General features: G+C 36.3%; 1 protein-coding gene across 4 annotated transcripts in view; it reads right to left on the reverse strand.

Annotated features, from left to right (window-relative positions):
• Nucleotides 1-314: 314 nt before the first annotated feature.
• LOC143257644 (trithorax group protein osa-like) overlaps nt 315-23716 on the reverse strand; it is a 152364-nt gene continuing 128962 nt past the window's right edge. For all 4 annotated transcript variants that reach the window (XM_076516685.1, XM_076516686.1, XM_076516688.1 and 1 more), the window contains 7 exons: nt 23172-23382; nt 13711-14269; nt 12640-12934; nt 8844-9024; nt 5815-5865; nt 4432-4643; nt 315-3509 (listed from right to left, as the gene is read on the reverse strand). In XM_076516685.1, the coding sequence (XP_076372800.1) occupies nt 1371-3509; nt 4432-4643; nt 5815-5865; nt 8844-9024; nt 12640-12934; nt 13711-14269; nt 23172-23382 (3648 nt within the window). In that variant the 3' untranslated portion in view covers nt 315-1370. The remainder of the gene's footprint in view (nt 3510-4431; nt 4644-5814; nt 5866-8843; nt 9025-12639; nt 12935-13710; nt 14270-23171; nt 23383-23716) is intronic.

The following is a 23716-nucleotide window of genomic DNA, read 5'->3' on the forward strand; positions in this document are numbered from 1 at the left end:
TGCTTCCTTTTTTTCTTTAGTGTCCATTCCTTTCGCACATTCACTGTAGCTCAAGATCAACTCACTGTGCCCGAGATGAACAAAGAGTGAAAACTGCATTTAATAAACAAATATAATGTTCCTGTTTTTACACAAAGATTAATTTCACAGCATGTATAAGAAGTTTTACTATAGGATATGTTCTATTATTAAAGCTGGAAGTAGTTATGTGTGCACCATTACCTTCCTATTTTTATGTCACCCACTAGCTTATCAGATGTGAAACTGTGGTAACAGTAAAAGGTACAGAGATAGAATAAGGTAACTCAGACAAGGAAATTGCTGTACATTTAATTGTGATTTATCTTCGTACATATACAGAGTATAAAGCTCCTGAATGCTTCAATACCAAACAAATGGGGAAGGAGATTGAAATTAAAAGTTCTATATGAGACAAATCATTAATGAATGACCAGGAATTCATATGACAAAAAAAAGGAGGGGAACATCAGGCTAAAACACCACCAAACACATAATTCACCTTTTACCATCAGGTTCATATGACTACACATTCTGAGCAAGTTGATCTACACAAGAAAAAAGTTGTTCTTTTATTTCTCACCAATATATATTTTGTCACATTAGCTATATCTTCAACTGGGTTCCTAGTCCTGACCTAATGAGGTCTAATGTTCTTGTCATTCAAACCTTTCATGACAGGCCACTCTTTACAGTAACTAGGATAGCATTTTGAAATTAATAATAATAATAAAAAAGAAACTAAATACAACTTATGGCAATGTGTACTTCCTTTTGCCAACAGGATTAGAAGCTCCACCTGCCAGAAAATTCACAAACCCATCCAACATGCAACACAAATAAGGAACAACCTGTAGCAGCACAAGATGTGGTGTGTACCATGATTTGTGCTTTAATGTGAAGCAAAGCTAGCTTATCCAATGTTGTCTGTGGTTGAGTCACTGGAGGGAAAATGTGACCACCAACTATTGAGGTAACTATTTCTTGGTATCTGGATCACAAGACCACTGTCGACAGTGGCTTGAAGCACTACTACCCCTTACTCAGGGGTTAGCAGCAGACAGTTATTCTAAGACACACAAACACACACCATACTCCATCTACAGGGATCTCTGTGTGAGTCTCCAGCCCAAAATTTGATAATAAATAAGTTCCCAACCTTCCCTTGGTTGGCCTTTCTTCTTATTGTTTGGAATATGCTGTGTCATAAGTAAAGCTTGAAGAAATCTTCTTTAAAGTCTTTCTAAGGCTTACTCTCTTTACTAATTTACACAGCAGTGTCATTGCACTTGTAGATAACAATGCCAAGCTGACACAAAGCCTTTAATTACCAGTAATTACCCAAAGATCAGCTACGTTGCCAGAAGTTCCTCTGTATGGGCAGAAGTCTCAGAACAAGGTTTGTAGTCAACAGAAGAGCACTGATATAAAATATCTGCCACAATGGAGGCTACACCCTGATCCAAGATCTGTGACATCACTAGACTTAACAAACGTGGTTGGTGCTTCAAGAAGAAAGGCTGGTTTTCTGGCACTTGTGACAGACATCGAAGTGTGGAGGCTGCTCTGCGAACCATGTCTAGAGTTGTTCCCATCAATTCTGGATTCTTACGAAGGGCATTAATGCCCTGAATGTTGGCCACCTGAAGTGCACTCTGTTCAGCTTGTTCCACAAAAGTAATCAAATGGGACACACACATTTCCTGATTTGCAATGGCTCTAGCTATACTAGTGTCTGCTTGGGCAAAGTTGGACAGCAGAACCACACTGAATTCTCGTAGAATTTGATCTTCTCGTCGATTCATAGACCTGACCAAGTAAGAGAAGAGCTTCTCAATCCGGCTCCATGGTGGCGTAGCCAATAGTAGGTCCACGTTGTTGTCGTTTATGGATAGTTTACACATTGTTTCAAGGGCTAGCCGCTGTGGAGAAAGGACGGAGTGGGAAGGCTGACTTGGCAAAGGATCTTGGGCATAAGAGGAAGGACATACTGCCCAATGGAGGAGTCCATTCAACAGTGGAAGGCTGACTTCCTCTGGAAAAAAAGCCAAGTCCAACTGCCCAGCTATGTTTGCAAGTGTAATTAGTGTGTTTTCCCGCAGTATATGCAGAGTATCCCACCACCACTCCTGGTCCCCATTCAAACTACTACAAGAATCATCTTTGATCATGTTATCAATGTCTTCTTCCCGATCATAATAACGCTGAGGAGGTTTACGAGGAGAATGTACATGGTGCAGAAGCAACAGCCTTCCCAGCACCAAAAGAAGACCAGGATGTTTGGACATCTCTGTGTCATTACCTGGCACAAAAGAAAGGTTATAAATTAATGTTGATAAACAAAGACAACGTCTGGCTAAGTTGTCTTGACCATCACTAACTACACAAAGAGAGGGCACATCACGAGTGCAGGTTTCTTCCTCCAGATCACTTTCTTTTGGACGTTTTCGTGCAGAAGGTGGTGTTCTGATTCTAAGAAAACTGTCTTTGTTAGATGTTCCTCTTTCTACTTGTGTTTCTGCAGAAATATCAACAGTTTCTACATTTTCATTGCTTGTGCTCTTTTCTAATTCTTCTCTCACCTCTAAAACCTCTTTCTCCATCATTGGTGATTTACAACAGTCTTCTCTATCTTTAAATCTTTTTTCATCTGCTTTGCTCTTGTCTTCTGAATTTATCACAGGTTTCATTTTATAGTCCACTAGATCATCAACCACTTCATCTTGATCCTTGAATTCATTCTCATTAGGTTTAGACTCTTCTAGTATTCTAGCATACTTGACAAAAGTTTCTATGTTTTCAAAATTAGTCTGAATATGTTGACTTGAATCTCCCCCTTCAAGTTGCCAATGTTCCAAACCACTATCAAATTTTTCATGCACATCCCATTTCTTGTCTGGGTCGATAAGAAACAAAGATTCAGAATGCTTCACACCAACAGTCTTACCCCATTTTGTCCTCTTAGTATAATTTATAGTTTTGAATATAACAGTTTTATCATTTTCATCAATGCTGTTCAAAGAACTTGTATCCAAATCACTACTTTTATCAAAAACATCTTTCTGTAGTTTAAACCACAGCTTCTCTACTTGGTTTGCTTCACTACCAAGAAGTTCTTCAGTTTTCTGACTCCAGTCCTCAAAGCCAATCTCAAGATCATCAGTAAGACCAAATACAAGATTAAGACAGCGTCTGTAATGTTCCAGAAGCACCTCTAGCAATCCTGGTAGATGGCTTAGTCCAAAGTACAGTACAGAGTTGTCATCATATAAGAGTACAGATAAAACGTCAAGAGACCAAGTACTTTCAGCCAACAGTCCAGACTTCAAGGACATCATGAGATGCCATGCCTCTACTGGACTTACATCCTTGAACGTTAACTTCTTTCGCTTTGTAAATACTGGTGTCACACCTTCCACTGTGTCCAGAGGAAAAATTATTTCTTTTCTTGGCTGAGTATACAATGAACCGTGGATCATCCCAGCAGGGGGCTGCAAGAAATATATTGTGCAAACCAAAAAATAATATACAAGTATATATTTGTTATCTTACAAATGAGAGTTTTAACTTTATTTTCCCAAACACACTTTGAAATTTGTCCAAAATTAAAATTAAAAAGGGCTTCCTGTGACTATCATACACATACTTATTCAGTAATTTTAAACATAAATAGTAGTACTGATGAAATAAAAAAACTGCACATAAACAGATCTCGTTTCAACTACACTGCCTTCTAATCAAACCTACTCTATTTCCAATATCATAAACTTTCTTCATTACATTTAATATAACACTGAAATAGTCAATCCAAGTTTTATGTTGACAAGTCCAGAAACGTTGAGAAGAGGAATGTTTTGGTCCTCTCAAATCGATAGGCTTAATTTTCTCTCTAAAATATATCATTAAGATCAACTGCTAAGCATTTTAACAGGTATATGACACAATATTAAAAATGTTTGTTGTTCAAAATAATAAGTCCTGAAAACTCATCGTTTATATGGTAAAGTTACAAAACCTCTTTCGATAAAGCCTAACTTCATTTAGTTGCAAGTACACAAAGAGAAGATACTGTGGATACTGTGTACAGCTCTAAAGGAGCAATAGGTATATTTATATCAAATTAATTTTACTAGCTCATTGTGAACCAAATATTTCACAAAAGAATTAAAACTACAATAAAACAAATAATTATCATATCAGTTTGTTATTGCTTTTTTTTTATTTTCTGGATATGACAAGTATCATTTTTATTTATGCTGTAGTCCTCTGCAAATTTGGTGGTTTTTGTAATCCTGAATTAATCTCCAAAGGAATAACCAAAGTATTTTAAAAACAATTTGCCCAACGTATATTTAAAAAGCAAACTAGGCCATGTGACAATAACACAAAGCACTAATTTTTTACATTTCTTACCTGAATTTTATTAGTTGAAGAAAACATTCGGTCAGGATTGTGAGGTGTTTTGTTTGCCATAATAACTGACTGAGAAGGGAACAGTTCTCCCTGATGGCTGAAACGTGACATTCCCCAAGAATTAGAACCACCTTGCCAAACTTCTCTTTGTGACTGTGAATAATGGTGACTCGATGAGGAATATTGATGATACTGGTTTTCTTGTGGCCATCCTGATTTAATAAATAAATAAAAAATCGAGTGTCATTTTGTGGCATAAAAATTAAGAGTATAAATAATATTATTTTCATAATTTATTCATAGATATGCTTAAGTGTTCAACAAGGTTTTTCCATATACTGCTATGGCAAAACCATCTCCATTAACAATTTTATACGACACATCAAACTAACTGACTACTTTAACATAAGCTATCCCTTTTACATTATTATTTTTATTAAGCCTATAAAAAGTTGGTCACTATTTCATTACAGCAAATGTTTCCTTGATCAGTCCCCCTCTGTCTGAGTCCCACAGCAGTTTCCATTCTGAAAACACTCCTCTATAAAGCTGTAATGTTCAAAGAGCACACCCCCTCATTCTTGCTTGCCTTTTACAAGCCAAGTAACGTGCAGTAAAGGGGAGTTCCCAGTTCCAGTTTCAACAATCCAATAGGATAGAAATCCATTCGTTCTGCATCCACTGACTTGACTAGTATCTTTGTGTGGAACATGTTTCATTCTCTAGCTGCCTGAGATATGTTGTGGAAGCAACTTGTGTATAAGCAAACACAGATTTTCTAAATTATGATACAACCTTCACCTGAAGCATGGATGTTTTTTGTCACTGACTGACCTTTGTGTTATGGAGTTCTCACCCATTACCAAAACACCATACTATGCTTTATATGGCTTGTTGCAGCTCCCTTTTTTGTTTTGGATGGTCCTTATGCCTCTTTGGAAGCAGAATGTTGTTACATGTTCCTGTTGTGTGACATATTTCCAGTAACACACTATACACAATAATGCCAAACACTGTTACAATGTTCTTATGATACATTTTTAGATGCTTTTCTATATATACAGAAATTGTCACATGGCTTGCCAATTTCCACACTTAAAATCATTTTAATATAATGTACTCAACCCTAAGTAAGCCATCAAAAGGATTTGCTAAAAGAAGCATATTTATCTAAAACTATGATCTGTTTTTAAGCATTTTAGCAACACACCAACATTTTTGGCAAGTCATATTCAAAAGAGTCATGTTTCACATACAGTTCCTCAAAGGTTGACCCATTTTTAATAAATTTCTTTCAACAAACAGAATGAAAAATACTCATATTTTATATCAAGTTTTGCTATAAAAACATTTACATTCTTTTTATAGAATTAAATCACATACCTTGATGATTAGGTCCCAACCCTTGAGCACTTCGGAAATACTGATTATGATCTAAAAAAACAAAAATTACATTATTAATCTACACACAGAGGTAATAAGTCATCTAACTTTAATTAAATATGATATGCTGCTTTAAAAAAAAGTCATAAATAATAAGAGTCATAAATACTTAATCATGCTTATCATAAAACACTAATATTAAACCTATAATATTTCTAACATTACATTCATTATGCAGTCCCTTTGAATTTTTCAAAAATTAGAACAGAGTATAACTCTATTTCAGCAACATGTTCACCCTAGGCAACTGAATAAAGGAAACAGGCCTAACACTAATAACTTATAACAAATATAATTATCAGGTCATCCCATAAGTAATTGTTTGTTTGTTTTTTAATTTCGAGTAAAGCTACACAAAGGATATCTGCGCCCGATAATTTAATACAGAAAGTGCAACATCATTTCTGTCTTTGTAGAAGGTTTTAATGACTAAAATATGTAGTAGGACAAGTATAAAAATGTTCAGACAAATAAAAGAAACTAACCCAACACTACTTTTTCAGATCATTAATGGAATAAACCCTTGTAAAAATGGATGTGTCAGAGGAGCATATTAGGCATATAATTCTTTATGAGTTTAAAAAGCCAATAATGCAGCAGAAACTACACAAAATGTTCAAGGTGTTTATGGTGCAGACTCTCAATGAAAGAAAATGTTGAATATGGTTTCAGAAGTTCAGATCAGGTGACTACAGCTTAAGTGATGCACCACGCTCAGGTGGTCCTGTTGAGTTTAATGACAACTTGGTGAAGATTGTGCTGTAACAGTTGAAGAACTAGCACAGAAGTTTAATTCAACCCATTCAACAATTCATCATCATCCTCAACAGCTTGGAAAGTTGTCAAAACTTGGAAAAAGGGTCCCCATGATTTGACAGAAGTAAACCTCAGAGCAAGAGTGGCTATTTGCACTTCTCTGCATTCTCATGAACATAACTTACTTTTTTTGGACAAGTTAGTGTAACTGGAAATGAAAAATAGATATTTTATGAAAATGTTAAGCACTGCAAACAATGGCTCATTGCAGGTAAACTGGCTAAAGCAAAGCCCAATATGGACCTACACTCTAGCAAAGTCTTGTTGAGTGTTTGCTGAGATATTGTTGGTGTGATCCACTTTGAGTTGCTGTCACTCAATGTAATGATTACATCATACTTCTATTGTCAACAGTTGGAGAGCTTGAATGTTGCACTGAAAGAAAAGATGCCTGCTTTGATCAGTCGTAAAGGTGTTTTTACACCAAAATAATGCATGTTCCCATACAGCAAGGATCACATTTGCAAAGATTGAAGATCTAGACTGGGTAAAACTTCCACATCCTCCTTATTCTCCCAGATCTTCCTCCATCTGTTTATCATCTATTCTGAAGCTTGCAGAACTATCTTGATGGTAAAGAGATTGGAACACATGAAGATGTCAAAACTACCTTCTCTACATTCTTTTATTGTTCCAAACCCCATGAATTTTATAGAAATGTCATTCAGAAGCTTCTGAATCATTGGAAGGAAGTAATTAATAATAATAAAACAAAACGTTATTGATTAAATAACATTAAAAGCATTTGAAATCCTTTCTCTTTTTCTGAACCTAAGATCTGACATACTTAAAAGATAACCTGATATTTCTTTCAGACTATGAAATATCACATGTATGTACATGAACAGCTGTTTATTTTAAATCATTATATGACCCTTGTTTGGTTTGTTTTAAATTTTGCACAAAGCTACAGGAGGGCTATCTGCACTAGCCATCCCTAATTTAGTAGGGTAAGATTAGAGGGAAGGCAGCTATTCATCACCACCCACTGCCAACTCTTGGGCTACTCTTTTACCAACAAATTTTGGGATTAACCATTACATTATACAGGGTGGACCGTAAGTCCCTACCCATCCATATATCTTATGTATCCAGTGTATCTGTGTGGTGTCACCAGTATTCTTGCACTCATGTACCCACGTACTTCTCACAATACACTCATCAAGTGTAAATGGCCTTACATTGGCCATATTTCTCTAAACAAAAAAAAGTAACAAATTTATAATACATGTGTAATTGCATACAACATAACAACATATGGATGGGTAGGGACGTATGGGCCACCCTGTAATGCTCCCATGGCTGAAAGGATGAGGATGTTTCGTGCAACCTGGATTCGAACCCACAACCCTTGGATTACAAGCCAAACTACTTAACCGACCTGGCCATGCCAGGTCATATGACTTTTAAATTATATTTTATAACTAATAAATACTGACTGACTGCAAGTAAAAAATGTTTCTCCTCAGTTGTCCAAATTGTAAAAAAAACAAAAAACAGTGCATTCAAATAATCCCAATTATTTCAAAATACAAGTTGCCTTTATGAAAAACGTAATTCATCATAAACTCAATAATTCGCTGACAAATGAAGTAAGAAACTGGAATTTCAATTTGTCAAGAAAATGAACATCCTAGAGTTTCCTAATAACAACAGAGGATAACTTATACATAGGACTAGTAACAAATATCATAATATAATAATCAGATTCCTTGCACTTCAAATATAAAATTTCATTTGTACAGAATATTTCCAACAATGATAAATTAGTCCCTAGACTAGATTTACTGTGCAGTGTCCCCCAAAGTTTTCTCTGTAGAGTAAATAAAACCAAAATGAAGAATAATAAATAATTGTATTTCTTGCTTATCATATTCAGATACATGCTGTGTTGTAGCCTACACAATGTTCTCCTGATTTGTGACATGCACATGTTTTACCAATTTCACAACAGTAAAAAGTACAACATTAAGCTCCCCTTACATGACAAGTTTAGTGTCTACTGATTGACAAACAACATGCTACCATATAGTGGTGTGAATGGTTAAAATAAGTGACTCCATCTGGATGGCTTTTAGCCCCATTTTGGTGAAATCAGTTCTGGGCATAGACAAGATACTTGTTTCAAGCTAAGTGTCTGTTTAATGACTAACCTCCTTGGGTCTGTTGATGTCCACAGCCTCCTGCCAAAGAATACTTCTCTTGACTCATCATCTGTGGTCGACAAAACTCTGGAGGTTGTTTATATCTATCTGGCTGGAACATATCACGGTGAGAGTTATTAGGGAGAACTACTTTACTCTGTGCAACCACACCATGATTGTAAGTTCCTGGCTGGTGGATGGATAAAAAAGAAAAAGTAAGCTAGGTAATACGATAATGCTGATAGAATGTAACAAGAAGGAAAAAAATTATAATCCTGAACTTTAACAAATCTCAAATTTCAAGATTTCCCTCTAAACACAACAATAAAGAAAGTGATATGGTTTAAAACTCTTAAATCCAAAGAATCTTTCTTTATCTGAAGTAGTTCTCTACATCTGAGTGTTTTGTGATAAGATTTGCTGGGATACTTTTGTTGGTGTTCTTTGAACTAGAAGAAACTGCATTTGAGGTAGTAAACTCTGAGGACATAAAAAGTATTATTTTATTCACAACTGTTTACAAGTTCACCTGAAAAACCTAAAATGTCACACTAGATGGACACTTTAAAAAAATACTGATACTGGTCCTAACATCAACTTTTACATAAAACATAAAAAAAATGCCCTTAAAAGCCCCCTTTTCTTTCTTATATACTAAAACCAGCAGTAACCAATGTAAAAGGCCAGTAATTTCTGTAAGTATGATTACACTTTTATTTTCTAAAGTATCATTTTAAGACAATTTCTTATTGAGAAATATTCCACTCTTAACATAACCCTTCATAAGTTCTGCACCCAGCACTGAACTCATAGTTAAACTTTTTGCAATAGGTCAGAGGCCACATCATCACATTTGTTGACTTGTATTCAAAATTTTATTGAGCTACTATTTTTATGAATTTATGTCAGTAAGTTTGGAACCAAATTGTAGATTATAATTCAAACTTTGATATTATATGTGAATTAATTTCTTAATTTAAAAGTAAATATTAAAAGAACACATCTAAATATAGATTTTAGTAAGTCACGTGGTATGTTGAATGCAGCACTTTTTAAAATTAGATGTTTGTGATGTCAAAATACCAAGTCTATAGTTTCATACTAATTAGAAACTCAATTACTAACATTATCAAGTTAGAATATAAAAGAAGAACCTCATATCTTTTTATTTTGTCAAGATATGGCTCATACACTGAATCAAACACAGTGGGCCCATTTACCCCTTTCCATTTTTGAAAATGGTCCCTTATATATACACTTACTTCAATATATGAGATGTGAATAACCAATCAACAACTTAGAATGGATCCACAGTGATTTTCTCAGCCATTTTAATATGTGAAAAGGCTACCATGTTCTTTTGATTCAAGATTTTGAAGAAGTAAGTTGTGTCTTTAGTCTGCTTGAAGTTTCATATTTTTTAGAATCTAAATACATCTTAGTTACTAAGCTTAATAAATTATAGTGGAATTCTATGATGCCAGTGTAGTTACTTATGTTTTTTTTGGTTATTCAACTGTATATACAAAACTTAAACATTTTTTTGATATACTTCATTTGCAAAGTTGTTAAAAGGTCTAACAACCTATGTCCAACAGCATCCAAGTACAATAGTTGTAGCAAAACAAAAACGAGATAATTGTTTGATTTATTTCTTGATTTATTGTTCTACATTTCAAGAAAAATAAGTTTAAAAATGTATTTCTAAATAGTAATAATCTATATGCATATATATCATGTATAATAAAAATGTGACTGTATTTTACAAAATACTAGTCCACTAAAACACAGTCAAGACAAGGAAGACTAAAGGTCAGTTTTATATTACTGGATAAGTAACATGAATGCATGTGCACCATGTCAATGCAAGTTATGTAATATTAGCAAGACATTATTGGAAGTTCAATATAATAAAAAATGATAAACATATAGTGTTACGAGACTTAGCTGCTTAGACTAAACATTTGTATGTGTTATAATATGTAGCCATTCCAGCGTGATAAAAGCATAACTTATATTTATTTCCTGATTTCTTATGTTTATGAGATTAGTCAAGTGACAGACCCCACATAATTAGGAAATATAGAAAATAACAAAATATACAATATTATTGAAAAGAGAAGTTTAAAATGTATTTAGGAGGTTTTAGAGATTATGCAAATAATATTTAAGATTTTTTGGACAAAGAATAATTTTATTTATCATAATATAAAATCACATTGCATTCAGATTAGTAACAAAACAGACTCTATTTTCGCCAACAAATCTTTAGCAAAAATATTTTATGACCAAATCAGATGTTTTGAATACAAAATACTTGTAATATTTACTAGACGTCCACCAAATTTTGTAAAGATACGCAATGCAGTATCACAAATATCCAATGTGTGCAAATGTGTAGATGAACTCATATCTTATAGCGAGTCTGTAGCAAAAGGGTTAAATGTGGCATAAAGTTCCCTTTGTACATTTTACTCTTCAACAAAAGAGTTTTATTGTTCAGCTGTAACTTAATCTAATATTTTCACATTTAACTTCACATAGGTCATAAAATTACTGAGTAATATTAACCATTACATAAATGTCATAAATGCTATCAACTTAAAGAGACTCATAAAGTTAAATGTGACATTTTGAAATTTTGGCTGGGTATAATCAAGCCCCCAGTAATGTTCTAAGACAATTAATTAGGTCTAGATTTTTGATAACTAGATCAAATATTAAATGCGTGATATTTAATCACTGATATTAATTAATGGTTAATAAATTTTAAAAATTAAGTTAAAAAAATAATTTTTCCCATTAGCCAAAATTAATTTCAAGATTTCTTTTGACAACCTGAAATGCATTGAGACATGTTCACAAAGAACTGTGCTTATTCATTCTTCTCTTTATGTAACCCTTCTCACCAACACTTGTGTTTCAACTGCTCTGCCACTGATTCCAAGATTTCTATATAACAGCCAATAAGATTAATCTTTACACAAATTTTACTGTTCTTAGAAGGCATTTCATTGGCTACTTCATCATAAAGTACATCAATCAGATGCTGCTCTGCACCTTGATGTAATTTATGCCTTCTCTCTTTTGTCTGTTATTGGTATATTAGAACTTGATTTCAGGGTTATAGTTATGCACTAGAGAAACTTTTAGCTTCAGTCAAAGCACAGGAGTTATGTCACACCATGCCTATTGGTGTATAGTCCAAGCAGTGTGACATTGTCTCTGATTTTTGAATTACTGATGATAGGAAGTGGGAAACTAACTGGAAGCAACCTAATACTACCACTACATGCATTATTTAATTATGTACTATTCTCTAATAAATTATCATTTATTATGCTTTTAACATAAACTAGTTTCAAGACTGCTAATCGATGTTCGTCATTATGAAAATAGGGCAACTTAAAACAATCCCAGCCTAGCATGAATAACCCATTATATAACTGCACAAATTAATCTATGTTAGCTACTGTTTTCTTAAAATAATTGAAATTAATTAAATTATGTGTAAGAAATGAAAAATAATGTAAGTATATATAACATACATATAAATTGGGCCTTAAATAAAATAAATTCTGAAAGGTTAACTTTGTCCTTACAGTGTTTTTAAACAATAAGGGGAGATTTTTACTGAGATGCAGAAAATTTCAATATATAATTCTGTTGCTTGGAGCTTTTTTACGACATACAGGTCTGGGAAGAATTTATATCTGCATTAGGTGAACAAACCACATAATGATTTACTAGTTATATTTTACTAAATTATCCTTTTTAACATTTAGAACCATGATCACTTACTAACCTGGTAATTACTGTGAACTTCGGGAGCACGATATCCCTCTTGTTGTCCCTGGGGATACTGGTTTTGACCAGAAGATTGAGGGACACTAACTGTTGTAAACTGGCCATGATGAACACCAGGAGCTGAAGAAATACGATTCTGATAAGATGGCTGTGTAGATAGTGTTTCCCTCGACGCTGCCATCACCTGCTGAGATGGATAACGTTGCTGTGCAGGAAACAGACTTGTATCATTTTGTGATGGACAAATCTGAGATGGAGGTCCAGTTACTGGAGTTTGCTGCTGTTGGTCAAACCTACCAAACAATATCAACATACATTTGGAAATTAAAAAAGATAAAAACATCCAAAAAAAACTTGGAAATAAACTATTATTATTGAATTTCTTGGCAGTTTATGGAAAAAGATTCACAACACTGCAACTTTGGCTTAAAAACTGATTTACTAAAATACTAATACTAATATAATAAAACTAAATACAAATTCTTCTGTGACAAAAATAATATGTTCTTACTTCTGACTGTGACCAAAAAAAAACTGAAAAAATATATTCTTACCTTTTACTGTGACAAAGATGAATTGCAAGATTATTACCTTTTACTGTAACAAAAAGGAGCTGCAAATATAAATATGTTCTTACCTTTTACTGTGATCAAAAGATGACAGCAAGAAGAATGTTACTCTTTACTGTGACAAAAAGGACTAAAAAAAGAATATGTTCTTACCTTTATTGTGATAAAGAGACTAATACAGATATTATGTTTTTACTTTTTCCTGTGTTAAAGAAACTAATATACATTTTTTAGTCATGGGACAACTAGAAAGGAAAACGGAAGTGCATCTTTACTGTGGATGAAACATGTAAAGAAAAAAAAACCCTGCTGAATAAGAAAAACAACACTTTTGCAAGAGGTTACTAAACAGAAAATGACCTGTTATTCCCCTTTTTTTATGACAGAAACTGGGAAGGAACAAGTGCTTCTGCTTACTATTCTTTATTATAAGAAAATTGGAAAAATAAAAGTATTTTATCTTGATTCAGTTATTAGTAAGAAGAATAAGTGCCTAATACCTCTCTCTGTCATAAGGAGCCTGGTATGGAGAATATGGTTGTAGTGGAATCTGAGTGGCAGTTCTACTTGGTGGGAAACCACCTGGTGGAAGACTATAAGAATCATTTTTGTTTATGTAGTTGCCATCTGAAGTCATCATTGTAACCTGGGGATTAAACTGCTCTGAATGAGGCTGGGGAGCACCACTGAACCCATAGGTACCACCACTCATTGCAGACTGTGTGCTACTGTAAGGAGGTCCTATGTTGTTGACAGATGCTTGCATGTAGCTGTAGGATTCAGCTGTTGGATGGGGAGAATACTGAGCATTAGGCATGGCACCTTCAGGACCCATTGATCCAACATGGTTTGGTATATGGCTGTGCTGGGGTGTAGGCTGAGGATAATGTGGGTGCTGACCTTGTATCGAAGCAGGATAATCAGAGTTAGGCATGCCCCCTACCCTCATGTGAGGGGAAGCTCCAGGGTGATAAGAGCCAGAATAGCCTCCTGGGTGATAACCATCCATGGTCTGGCTATTTGGTGCTGGATGAGGAAAGTGTTCCTGAGTATTAGCATCTAGAAAAGAATCAAACATGGATATTTAACAGTTTTAAAGCCTTCTGAGAAAATCCACACTAGTGGTACAAGAAACATTACCCTAGAAATGATTCAGTAAGACAATCTGGTTTCAAATAAATTGTACTTTAACCTTGTATGGTTATTGCTGATTTATGTTTTAACATCAACAGAAGTAATTATAAAAGTAAAAACATGACATTCAAATTAAAAGAACCTCTACAGAGATTAAATTGTTCTCTCATATTTTACAACATATCTTCCAGGTGTGTTAACTACTTTCTAGATAGAGTAGAAAGAACAGTACTGTAATTACTATAATAATTATAAAAACCTTTCACTTGATGATTTTTAGACAACATAGCAGGCAATTGTACATTTAGTTTTGTCCATTAATAATTTAGCTGACATACATGGGAGAATAAACACCTGTACCTGATAATGTTCTTAAAAAAAACTGTGTATTAAAGCTTAATAATTTAACCTGCATTACTCACGATAAAAAAATAGCAATCCACAATTCCTGTAACTTGTGATACAAAAACATTTCAACAGACTTTGTGCAATAAATAACTATGTTAAAGTAGAAAGGCTTGCAAAATCATCATCAGGTCATTACTGTTCAGATCCAGACTTGGTTAATTTACACCAGTTCATCTTCAAGTGTGATAAAACTGAGCATTCACGATTTTTTTTATAAAAATTAAATAATTTACAACTTTATCAAGCCTTACTTCTCTAAGGAATGAGTAAAGCAATTTAACATGGTAAGAGCACACATAATAATCTATCAGGCTGAAGTAAGAAGCTACTGCCCCAACCTGTCACACAGATCAAAAGATATGGAGGTCAGTGCTGATTTCTAAATGAAAGTAGAGTTCGATTTGCCTCCAGATGGGAACAAAGGAATACAAATCTGTGGTCTGGCTGGAGGGAAAAAATACATACCTGTGGTCTGGGACTCATGGCCTTACAAAGGCTACTTCTAATCATTTACTTATTATTCTTGGAGCATAAATCTACGGCTGTAGGGAGCTAAAACTGTAACCTTTAAATGATAGCCATCATCAATTGATGCTTCTACCTACAACATTCTTGCTGTTTAAGGGTTAATAGACACCATTACTAATGTGAAAGAAGTTCTACATTCTGAGAGTATACAATTTCCCTATGTGTCTGATGGTTCTCCACTGGTGACTTCTTTGAACATGGACAAAATGGAAAGTTTAAGATTCACTTCAAAAAGACAACAAAGAGAAGACTGTGTCAAACTACAATACACAGCACAGCTGAGTGACCATTCATTCACAAAAGAAGGAACTATACAACATAATTATTATAATATTACAATATCTACATCATGAGCTTTATAAGTTCTTCAACTTCTGACTATCTGTGATATATAATATACAAGGTATAATTGATACTTGAAACCCTCAGTTACCAGTGAAACTCTATAATTACAGAATTATACAGGGTGTTTGGAAAGTCACTGTGCATTTATAAATTTATTAACAGACATGTTTCAATATAGAATACAGGAGGTAAATATGAATGACAATTATAAACAATGTTCAAAGTGACTCCCGTTGGTATTAATAGAGGCCTGGAAGCTTGATTGATTGATTTAGTGTTTTATGGCACAAAGCAGCGAGGCTATCTGCGCCAGACATTCGGTAAAAATGTAAAAAAATAAATAAATAAATAAATGTAGTAATAGACATAAATGGAACTGAAGGTAAAACAAAAAAGTATAAAACCAATGTTGACACCTAGTCTACAATGTTAAGATAAAAGGTAGAGTATAAGAAGTTGTAAGGTATTTACTCTAGCGAAAAGGTAATGATCATAACCCGCCAGGAAGATTAACAGGTAAGTTCAAGAACCACCGTCAATCACCTGAAGCTGGCCTTTCCAGTCCTGGTTCTGGGTTATGTGTCATAGCAGCTATTATCAAAATGTAAAAGAAAGTAAAAGTTTTAAAAGACACTCCGCAAAATCGTAATAATGAGTAGCCAAATGTCCAGTAAAAGGATAAAGTCAAGTAAATGGAGTAAAATTTGTAGAAGTAATTGAAGATAAAAGCAAAACGGCAATTAAAACAGAAAATGGCGTAAAAACCAATGTTGACATCCAGTCAACAAAGTTGTAAAAAACTACCTGTAGCAGAATGGTAATGATCGAACCCGCCAGGAAGACTAACAGGTAAGTATAAAACCACCGCCAGTCACCTGAAGTTGGTCTTTCCAGTCCTGGTTCCGGGTTATGAGTCAATATGGCCAGTACTAAAAAGTTAATTAGTAAAAGTGTGAAATGATATGCAGTAAAAGTATAATAACAACTTCGCCAGGATGACTAACGAGTAGTTCAAACGGATAGTTCAAACAGGAGCGTTAGTCACCTGAAGTTGGCCTTTCCAGTCCTGGTGTCGAAGTTATTTAATGTTCTGGCCATTGTCCAATGTCAAATTGAATGACAGAGATTAAAACTGTAAAAAAGGAACCACAATTAAAAAGGTGTAATGAATAAACATGCAACACTTAAATGAGATTAAAAAGGTTAATGGCCATTAAAAAATTAAAAACATTATCAAGGTGGACAGAGTCACCATCACCAATAACTCTGTCCAATGTTACAGATTGACCCTGGGAAAAATATGTTTAAAATATTGCCGTCGTTGAGAATTGTAACGATGGCAAAAAAGTAAAACGTGGCTGATAGTGATTTGAGTGTTACACAAATTACACATTGGTGCATCAGTTCCAGATAAAAGAAAATGATGAGTTAAAAACTGTGACCAATGCGTAGCCTAGTGAGAACAACTTCCTCCTTCCGAACTTTACGGAAGCTAGATGGCCAAAGTCCAATTTTGGGTTTGATTTGAAAAAGTTTGTTGTCACGTTGCTCACTCCAAGTGGACTGCCAGCTGGCACGGAGCCGACCCTTGAAGATAACACCATAGTCCATGTAACGGAATAGGCATAGGAGTGATGGTGCTGAAGCAGACATATTTAGCTGCCATGTCTGCAAGCTCGCTCCCGCGAATACCAACATGGCCTGGTATCCAGAAAAACTGGATTGAAGTAGCTGCTAATGAGAAACGGGCCAGTCGGTTACGAATATCAGCGAGAATAGGATGTGAGCCAACGTGTAGCGATTCCAAGGCAAGTATAGATCTAAGCGAATCAGTATAAATAGTGCAGTTGGAGTACTGCTCAGCTGCAATATGATCCAGGGCAAGAGATATGGCATACAGTTCAGCAGTGAACACAGAAGCTGTAGAAGGGATTCTGCGGCAACTACTGACCCATAGCAAACCATAGCAGAGCCCACTGAATTACCTGATTTGGAACCATCTGTATAAATAGGAACTGAATGATTGTTTGAAAGATATTCATTGAATAAAAGACGGTACTTCCAATCTGGAGTATCTGCCTTTTTAGGTGACTGAAAGAAAGGTCACATTTGGGGCTGTAATAAGCCATGGTGGGATGGGCCGACCTGTGGAACATGCAATGTTATCCAAGGACAGACCCAATTCATCCAATTGCTTCGGATGCGAAGGCCAAACGGAGCAATGACAGATCGCCTGTTCTGAAAAGTACTGCCCACCGAGGAAGGAAAACACATTTCCAGGTGGGATGCTTTGGTAAGGAATGAAGTTTCAAGTATATTGTAAAGATAGTTGCAAACGGCGAAGGTGTAGAGAAGGTTCATGAGATTCAATGTATATACTTTGAACTGGAGAGGCACGGAAAGCCCCAGTGCAGAGTCAAGTCCTTGGTGATGAACGGGTCCAGCATCTTTAAGGCGAGGGTCTGGCAGAGCCATAGATCATTGATCCATAATCGAAGTTTCGATCTAATAAGAGCACGATATACCTTTAACATTGAACAGCGATCTGCCCCCCAACTGGTAGAAGAGAGAACACGGAGGATGTTCAGTGCTCTTGTGCATTTGACCAAGCTGCTTTAAGTGTGGTATAAAGGTCAGTTTACGATCAAAGATAAGCCCCAAGAACTTGGTCTCCGGACAACTGGCAGCAAAACTCCACCGATATGAAGTTCAGGATCAGGGTGAATACCCGCCGACGGCAAAAGTGCATGCATACAGTTTTGGAGAGAGAGAAATTAAAGCCGCTCGCCATAGTCCACTTCCGCACACAATTGAGGGCGGTTTGTAGTTGCCGCTCAATATATCTCATGTTTGACGACTGACATGAGATGTGAAAGTCATCGACATACAGCCCATTCGCAACAGTAAGAGGGAGTTGTTCAGTGATGGCATTTATCTTTATACTGAAGAGTGTAACACTCAATACACAGCCTTGAGGGACTCCAAGTTCCTGTACAAAAGAACGGAAAGTGTCGAACCCACACGAACCTGGAATCTCCTGTCCATTAAAAAATTTTTAATAAACATGGGTAGATGGCCACGTAACCCATATGTATGGAGGTCTCAGAAAACGCCATACCTCCATGTTGTGTCGTAAGCCTTCTCTATGTCAAAGAATATTGATACAAGATGTTGGCGGTTGAGAAAGGCTTCTCTGATAGATGTTTCAAGGCTAATTAGGTGGTCTGTAGTGGAGTGCTGTCGACGGAACTCACACTGGGTGGGCGAGAGGAGGTTGTTTGATTCAAGGAACCAAACAAGACGAGCATTAACCATCCTTTCTAATGTCTTACAGAGACAGCTCGTCAAAGCAATTGGACGGTAGTTTGAAGGAATCTTGGGATCTTTCCCTGGCTTAGAGAAAGGTAAAATAATAGCCTGGCGCCAAGCATCAGGAAAAACATTCTTCTGCCAGATCCGGTTGAAAACAATCAGAAGGACATTAAGAGAAGCAGGAGATAAATGGTGCAGCATGTCATAATGAATATCATCAGGTCCAACAGACGCACTGGCAGACCGATGAAGGGCCATTTTTAGTTCCACCAGGGTAAAAGGACAATTATAGTCAAAGAAACAGTTAGTTCGAAAGGAAAGAGGTGATCGCCCGCCAGAGTCTTGATGGCCAGGAAGGTGGAGGAACAAGCAGAAGTGCTAGATACCCGCAAAAGCTTTCACCTAGAGTGTTAGCAATGTTCAACATCAGTCACCTCCTGACCATCAGAGAGTAAGATCGAGAGGGGATAGAATTGTAGTGTCCATTAACCTTTCAATCCTGTCCCATATGATCTTGGAACTGGTGGTAGAAGATATACTGGTTGTGAACTTAATCCAAGATTCCTTCTGGCTGTGACGCCTTACCCACCTAGCATGTGCACGGCCCGTTGGAAAGCAACCCGGTTTGAAAGTGTGGGATATCTACGAAAAGTATCCCAGGCCCGCTTTTGAGCCTTCCGTGCTAAGTGGCAAGCAGGATTCCACCACGGACGAGGATATCGTGGGAAACGTGTCGAGGTTTTAGGAATACACTGAGCAGCTGCATGTGTAATACAGTCAGTTACCGCTGCTACACAGTCGTCTATTGATGGCTGATTTACGATGGCAGGATCAAGTTCTGAGAGCAGTGAAAGTGGACCAGTCTGCCTGATCCAGCCTCCACCGGGCACGCTGGTAGGGTGGCATCGACCACGCCAGTCTCTCTTATAAGGATTGGAAAATGATCACTGCCTAGTGGATTACTGTCAACCCTCCATGAAAAATGGGAAAATAATGAAGGGGAGCAAACTGAGAGATCAATAGCGGTAAAGGACTGACTAGGTGCATGAAAGTAAGTGGAAGAACCAGTATTGAAAAGAGAAAGATTGTGATCAGAGAGCATCCGCTCTACAGATCGGCCCCTCCCATCAATAATAGCACTTCCCCAGAGGGGATGATGTCCATTAAAATCCCCTAGGATTAGAAATGGAGATGGCAATTGTTCAACGAGAGCATCCAGATCTGATTGATCATATGTCTTTCCAGGGACAGGTACAGAGAACAAACAGTGATGGTATGACCCAAGGAAACACGGATGGCTACAGCCTCCAAGGGTGTGTTGAGTGACAAAGACAGGGTGGGCACGTGTTGATCAACCAATCGACCATCACACAACCTGTCATTTCTGTACAGAGAAAACTGCCGAATGGAGACAGTATCAGCAGTTTTGAGAAATGTTTCTTGTAAAGAAAGACAAACAGGATGGTAGGAAGCAATCAGCGTTTTGATATCATCCAGATTAGAACGTAAACCTCGACAGTTCCATTGTATCAAGGTGGCCATTTTTAAGAACGGGTAGGTGAAGTGGCTGGAGAACCCTTCGGTTTACGACCACGTCTTTTTTTCTTTACTGTCTTTAGTTGGAGGAGGTCTATCAACCTCCATGGATCCTGCTCTGTGTCGGGTGGGCAGGTTTTGTTATTGGAAGGGGAATCTAGTGACTGAGGACTTGAACGAATAATTGTGTTGTCTCTTGTGGTGGGAGAAAAGATGTATCAGAAGAAATGCCTGTATTTGAAACTGAAGGACGTGGATCTTGAGGTGTGTTGGAAGGTATGGGAGGGACAGAGATAGGTGTGGTAGTTGATTCATCAACCTTTTTTAACCACGGAGGTCAAAAGGCTTTTCATTTGTTTTGAAAACGATTCTTTTGGAGGCACAGAGAGATCTGTCTGCACTCCCACTGTAGTTGTGGAATGAAGTGCAGCAGCATATGTCCGAGATGGAGTTGTGGACAGCAATTTCGAGCCTTAGGATAACTAATGTTATGTGTCGCTTTCAAACGCTGCACCTCTTTTCCTCCAACCATTTTGGGCAAGAATGAATGTATGAGGGTGAGAACCATTGCAGTTTACGCAATGTGGGTTCATGTCACAGTCATAGGCATCGTGGTCCTTGCCTCCACAACGCAGCACATGTCAGGGAACCACGACAAGATGTCTTTGAGTGGCGAATCTCTGACATTGGAAACATCAAGAGGGTTTGGTATGTATGGCGAACCCTGCAATGAGATAACCTGCCTTGATGGTGGCAGGTGCACGTGGTGAAGTAAATGTTAAAACGAGGGTATTTGTTGGCAGTGTAATTCCATCTTTGCGAGTGGAGATGCGCCTCACTGCAGAAACTCCTTGAGTGGAGAGACCAGCGAGAATCTCTGACTGGAACGTTCTTCAAATCCCTTTCAACAATAACTCCTCGTGAAGAATTCAAGGCAGCATGGGGTGTAACCTCAATAGGTATATCCCCAATTGCCTTTGATTTCAACAGGAGTTCACTGTGTTGGGATGTGGATGTTTCAACTAATATGTCACCAGATCAAGTTTCTTTACTGATTTTGAGAGCCAGCAAGTCCCTCTAGTCCCTTTTGAATAAAAAAAGGGGACATTTGCCCTAAAGGTTTTTCGAAAGAGAATGTAATATAAGAAAATGAGGTACGTGTGTTACTGATGTTGAAGATTGCTGTTCTGAGTATTCAAGACGTGGTCGCTACCCATTGACTGTTTTTTACAATTTTATTTAAATTTTTTGAGGATCCATAGGAAAAGGAAAAATTTCGGTACCCACTGACCCCACCCACCATGGAGCCCTACAAGGGGACGCACTACAAAGTCACGCAAGGACAATGCAGCAACGCCAGGGTTTCGTGAGCACTATACCCAAACACCAGCATCAGGCACAATGTCCACAACACCCGTTGAGAACTTCCAACACTGGTACTTGGTTGACTCTAGCCCAAGTGGACCAGCCGATTGACCAAGGGGCCACCCAAAGGCCGCCTGCCTACAGGAATTGAGGCCAAAGTGGTGTGTTAGGGTTGGACCCTCAACCACCAGGATCTTCTCCTCCCCTTCACGGGTCGCCACGCACGGCAAACACGTGGGTGGATGTTTAGATCCCAGAGAAGGTAACCAGATAGAACAGAACCTTCCCTGGGAGGTCCCCTCACCACGTACAGGAATCCACACCGAGGGGCCTGGAAGCTTCTTATTTTGTTTTTAAACACCGCTATCAGTTGCTGGCTTGAAATAGACTGAATAAAATATGATTACAAAACTGCACAGTGACTTTCTGAACACCTTGTATATGGTATATCTTCAGAAAACAGAATAAAGAGAGAAACAATTAAATTAAATTCAGATTTAAAACCCACTTCAAAACAATTATATTAAACTCAGATTTAAAACAATTCAATCAAACTGATATTTAAACCAACTTCAAAACAATTCAATGAAACTGAGTTTTATACCAATTTCAAAACAAATCAATTAAACTAAAAGTTAAGCTTACTTCAAAACAATTAAATTAAACTGAGATTTAAATAAACTTCAAAACAATTCAACTGAACTGAAATTTAAACCCACTCAAAATATATCAATTAAACTGATATTTAATTGTACAATGTAATTTAACTGATGTTTATATTTACACCAAAACAATTCAATTAAACTAAGATTTAAAACCACTTCAAAACAATGCAATTAAACTGAGATTTAAACACCCTTCAAAACAATTAAACTGAGATTTGAGCTCTCTTTAAAACAATTTGATTAAACTGAGATTTAAACTAACTTTATACAAATTCAATTAAACTGAAAAGAAAACCCACTCCAAAACAACTCAATTATAGTGAGATTTTAACCCACTTCAAAATAATTCAATTAAACTGAGATTTTAACCTACTTGAAAACAATTCAATTAAACTTAGATTTAAACCAACTTCAAAATAATTCAATTAATATTTGAACCAAATTCAAAATAATTCAACTAAACTTAGATTTAAAACCCACTTCAAATCAATTCTATTAAATTGAAATTTAAACCCACTTCAAAACAATTCAATTGAACTGAGATTTAACCAACTTCAAAACAATTCAATTAAACTGATATTTAAACCCACTTCAAAATTAAAGTAAGATTTAAATCAACTTCAAAAGAATTAAACTAAAATAAGATTTAAACCAACTTCAAAACTTACTTGAATTATTTGAAACATTTTTGCTCTTTTTTTTTGAAGTAGCTTCAACTTGCTGGATTATCGGCTGTGGATCGACTCCTCCTCTGTCAAACTTGCACTCATAGGGTAAGAGGTGCTTAATGTACTGTTTCCTTAATGTGTATGCAGCACTCGACGATGCTCCAATTCCTATTGATCCTGCTACATCTTTCCAGTTCTTGGACTTTGTAACCTATCCATCAATAAAATAGACACTGTTTGTTTTACCCTTAGTGTTGCAGAGTTAAAAATTTCCAAACTTTAATATTCTGATATTATACTTCACTGACTTGGATACACCTTTAGTGACAGCCCTCCCCCCAAAATAATCCTAATGTCTGACTGTGAATGTTTGTGTGTGCATGTTTTTTTGTTATAGAAAAGCTTCATCGTGTTATCTACTGTGCCCACCATGGGTAAATGAAACTGCTGATTTTAGCTTTATAAATTCAAAGATATAATTCTATCCCACCAGAAAACATTGACTGTGTGAGGCCAAAAAAATAATATTTTCACACCAAAACTAA

This window comes from Tachypleus tridentatus, chromosome 7, assembly GCF_004210375.1.
Source record: "Tachypleus tridentatus isolate NWPU-2018 chromosome 7, ASM421037v1, whole genome shotgun sequence".
Classification (NCBI taxonomy): Eukaryota; Metazoa; Arthropoda; class Merostomata; order Xiphosura; family Limulidae; genus Tachypleus; species Tachypleus tridentatus.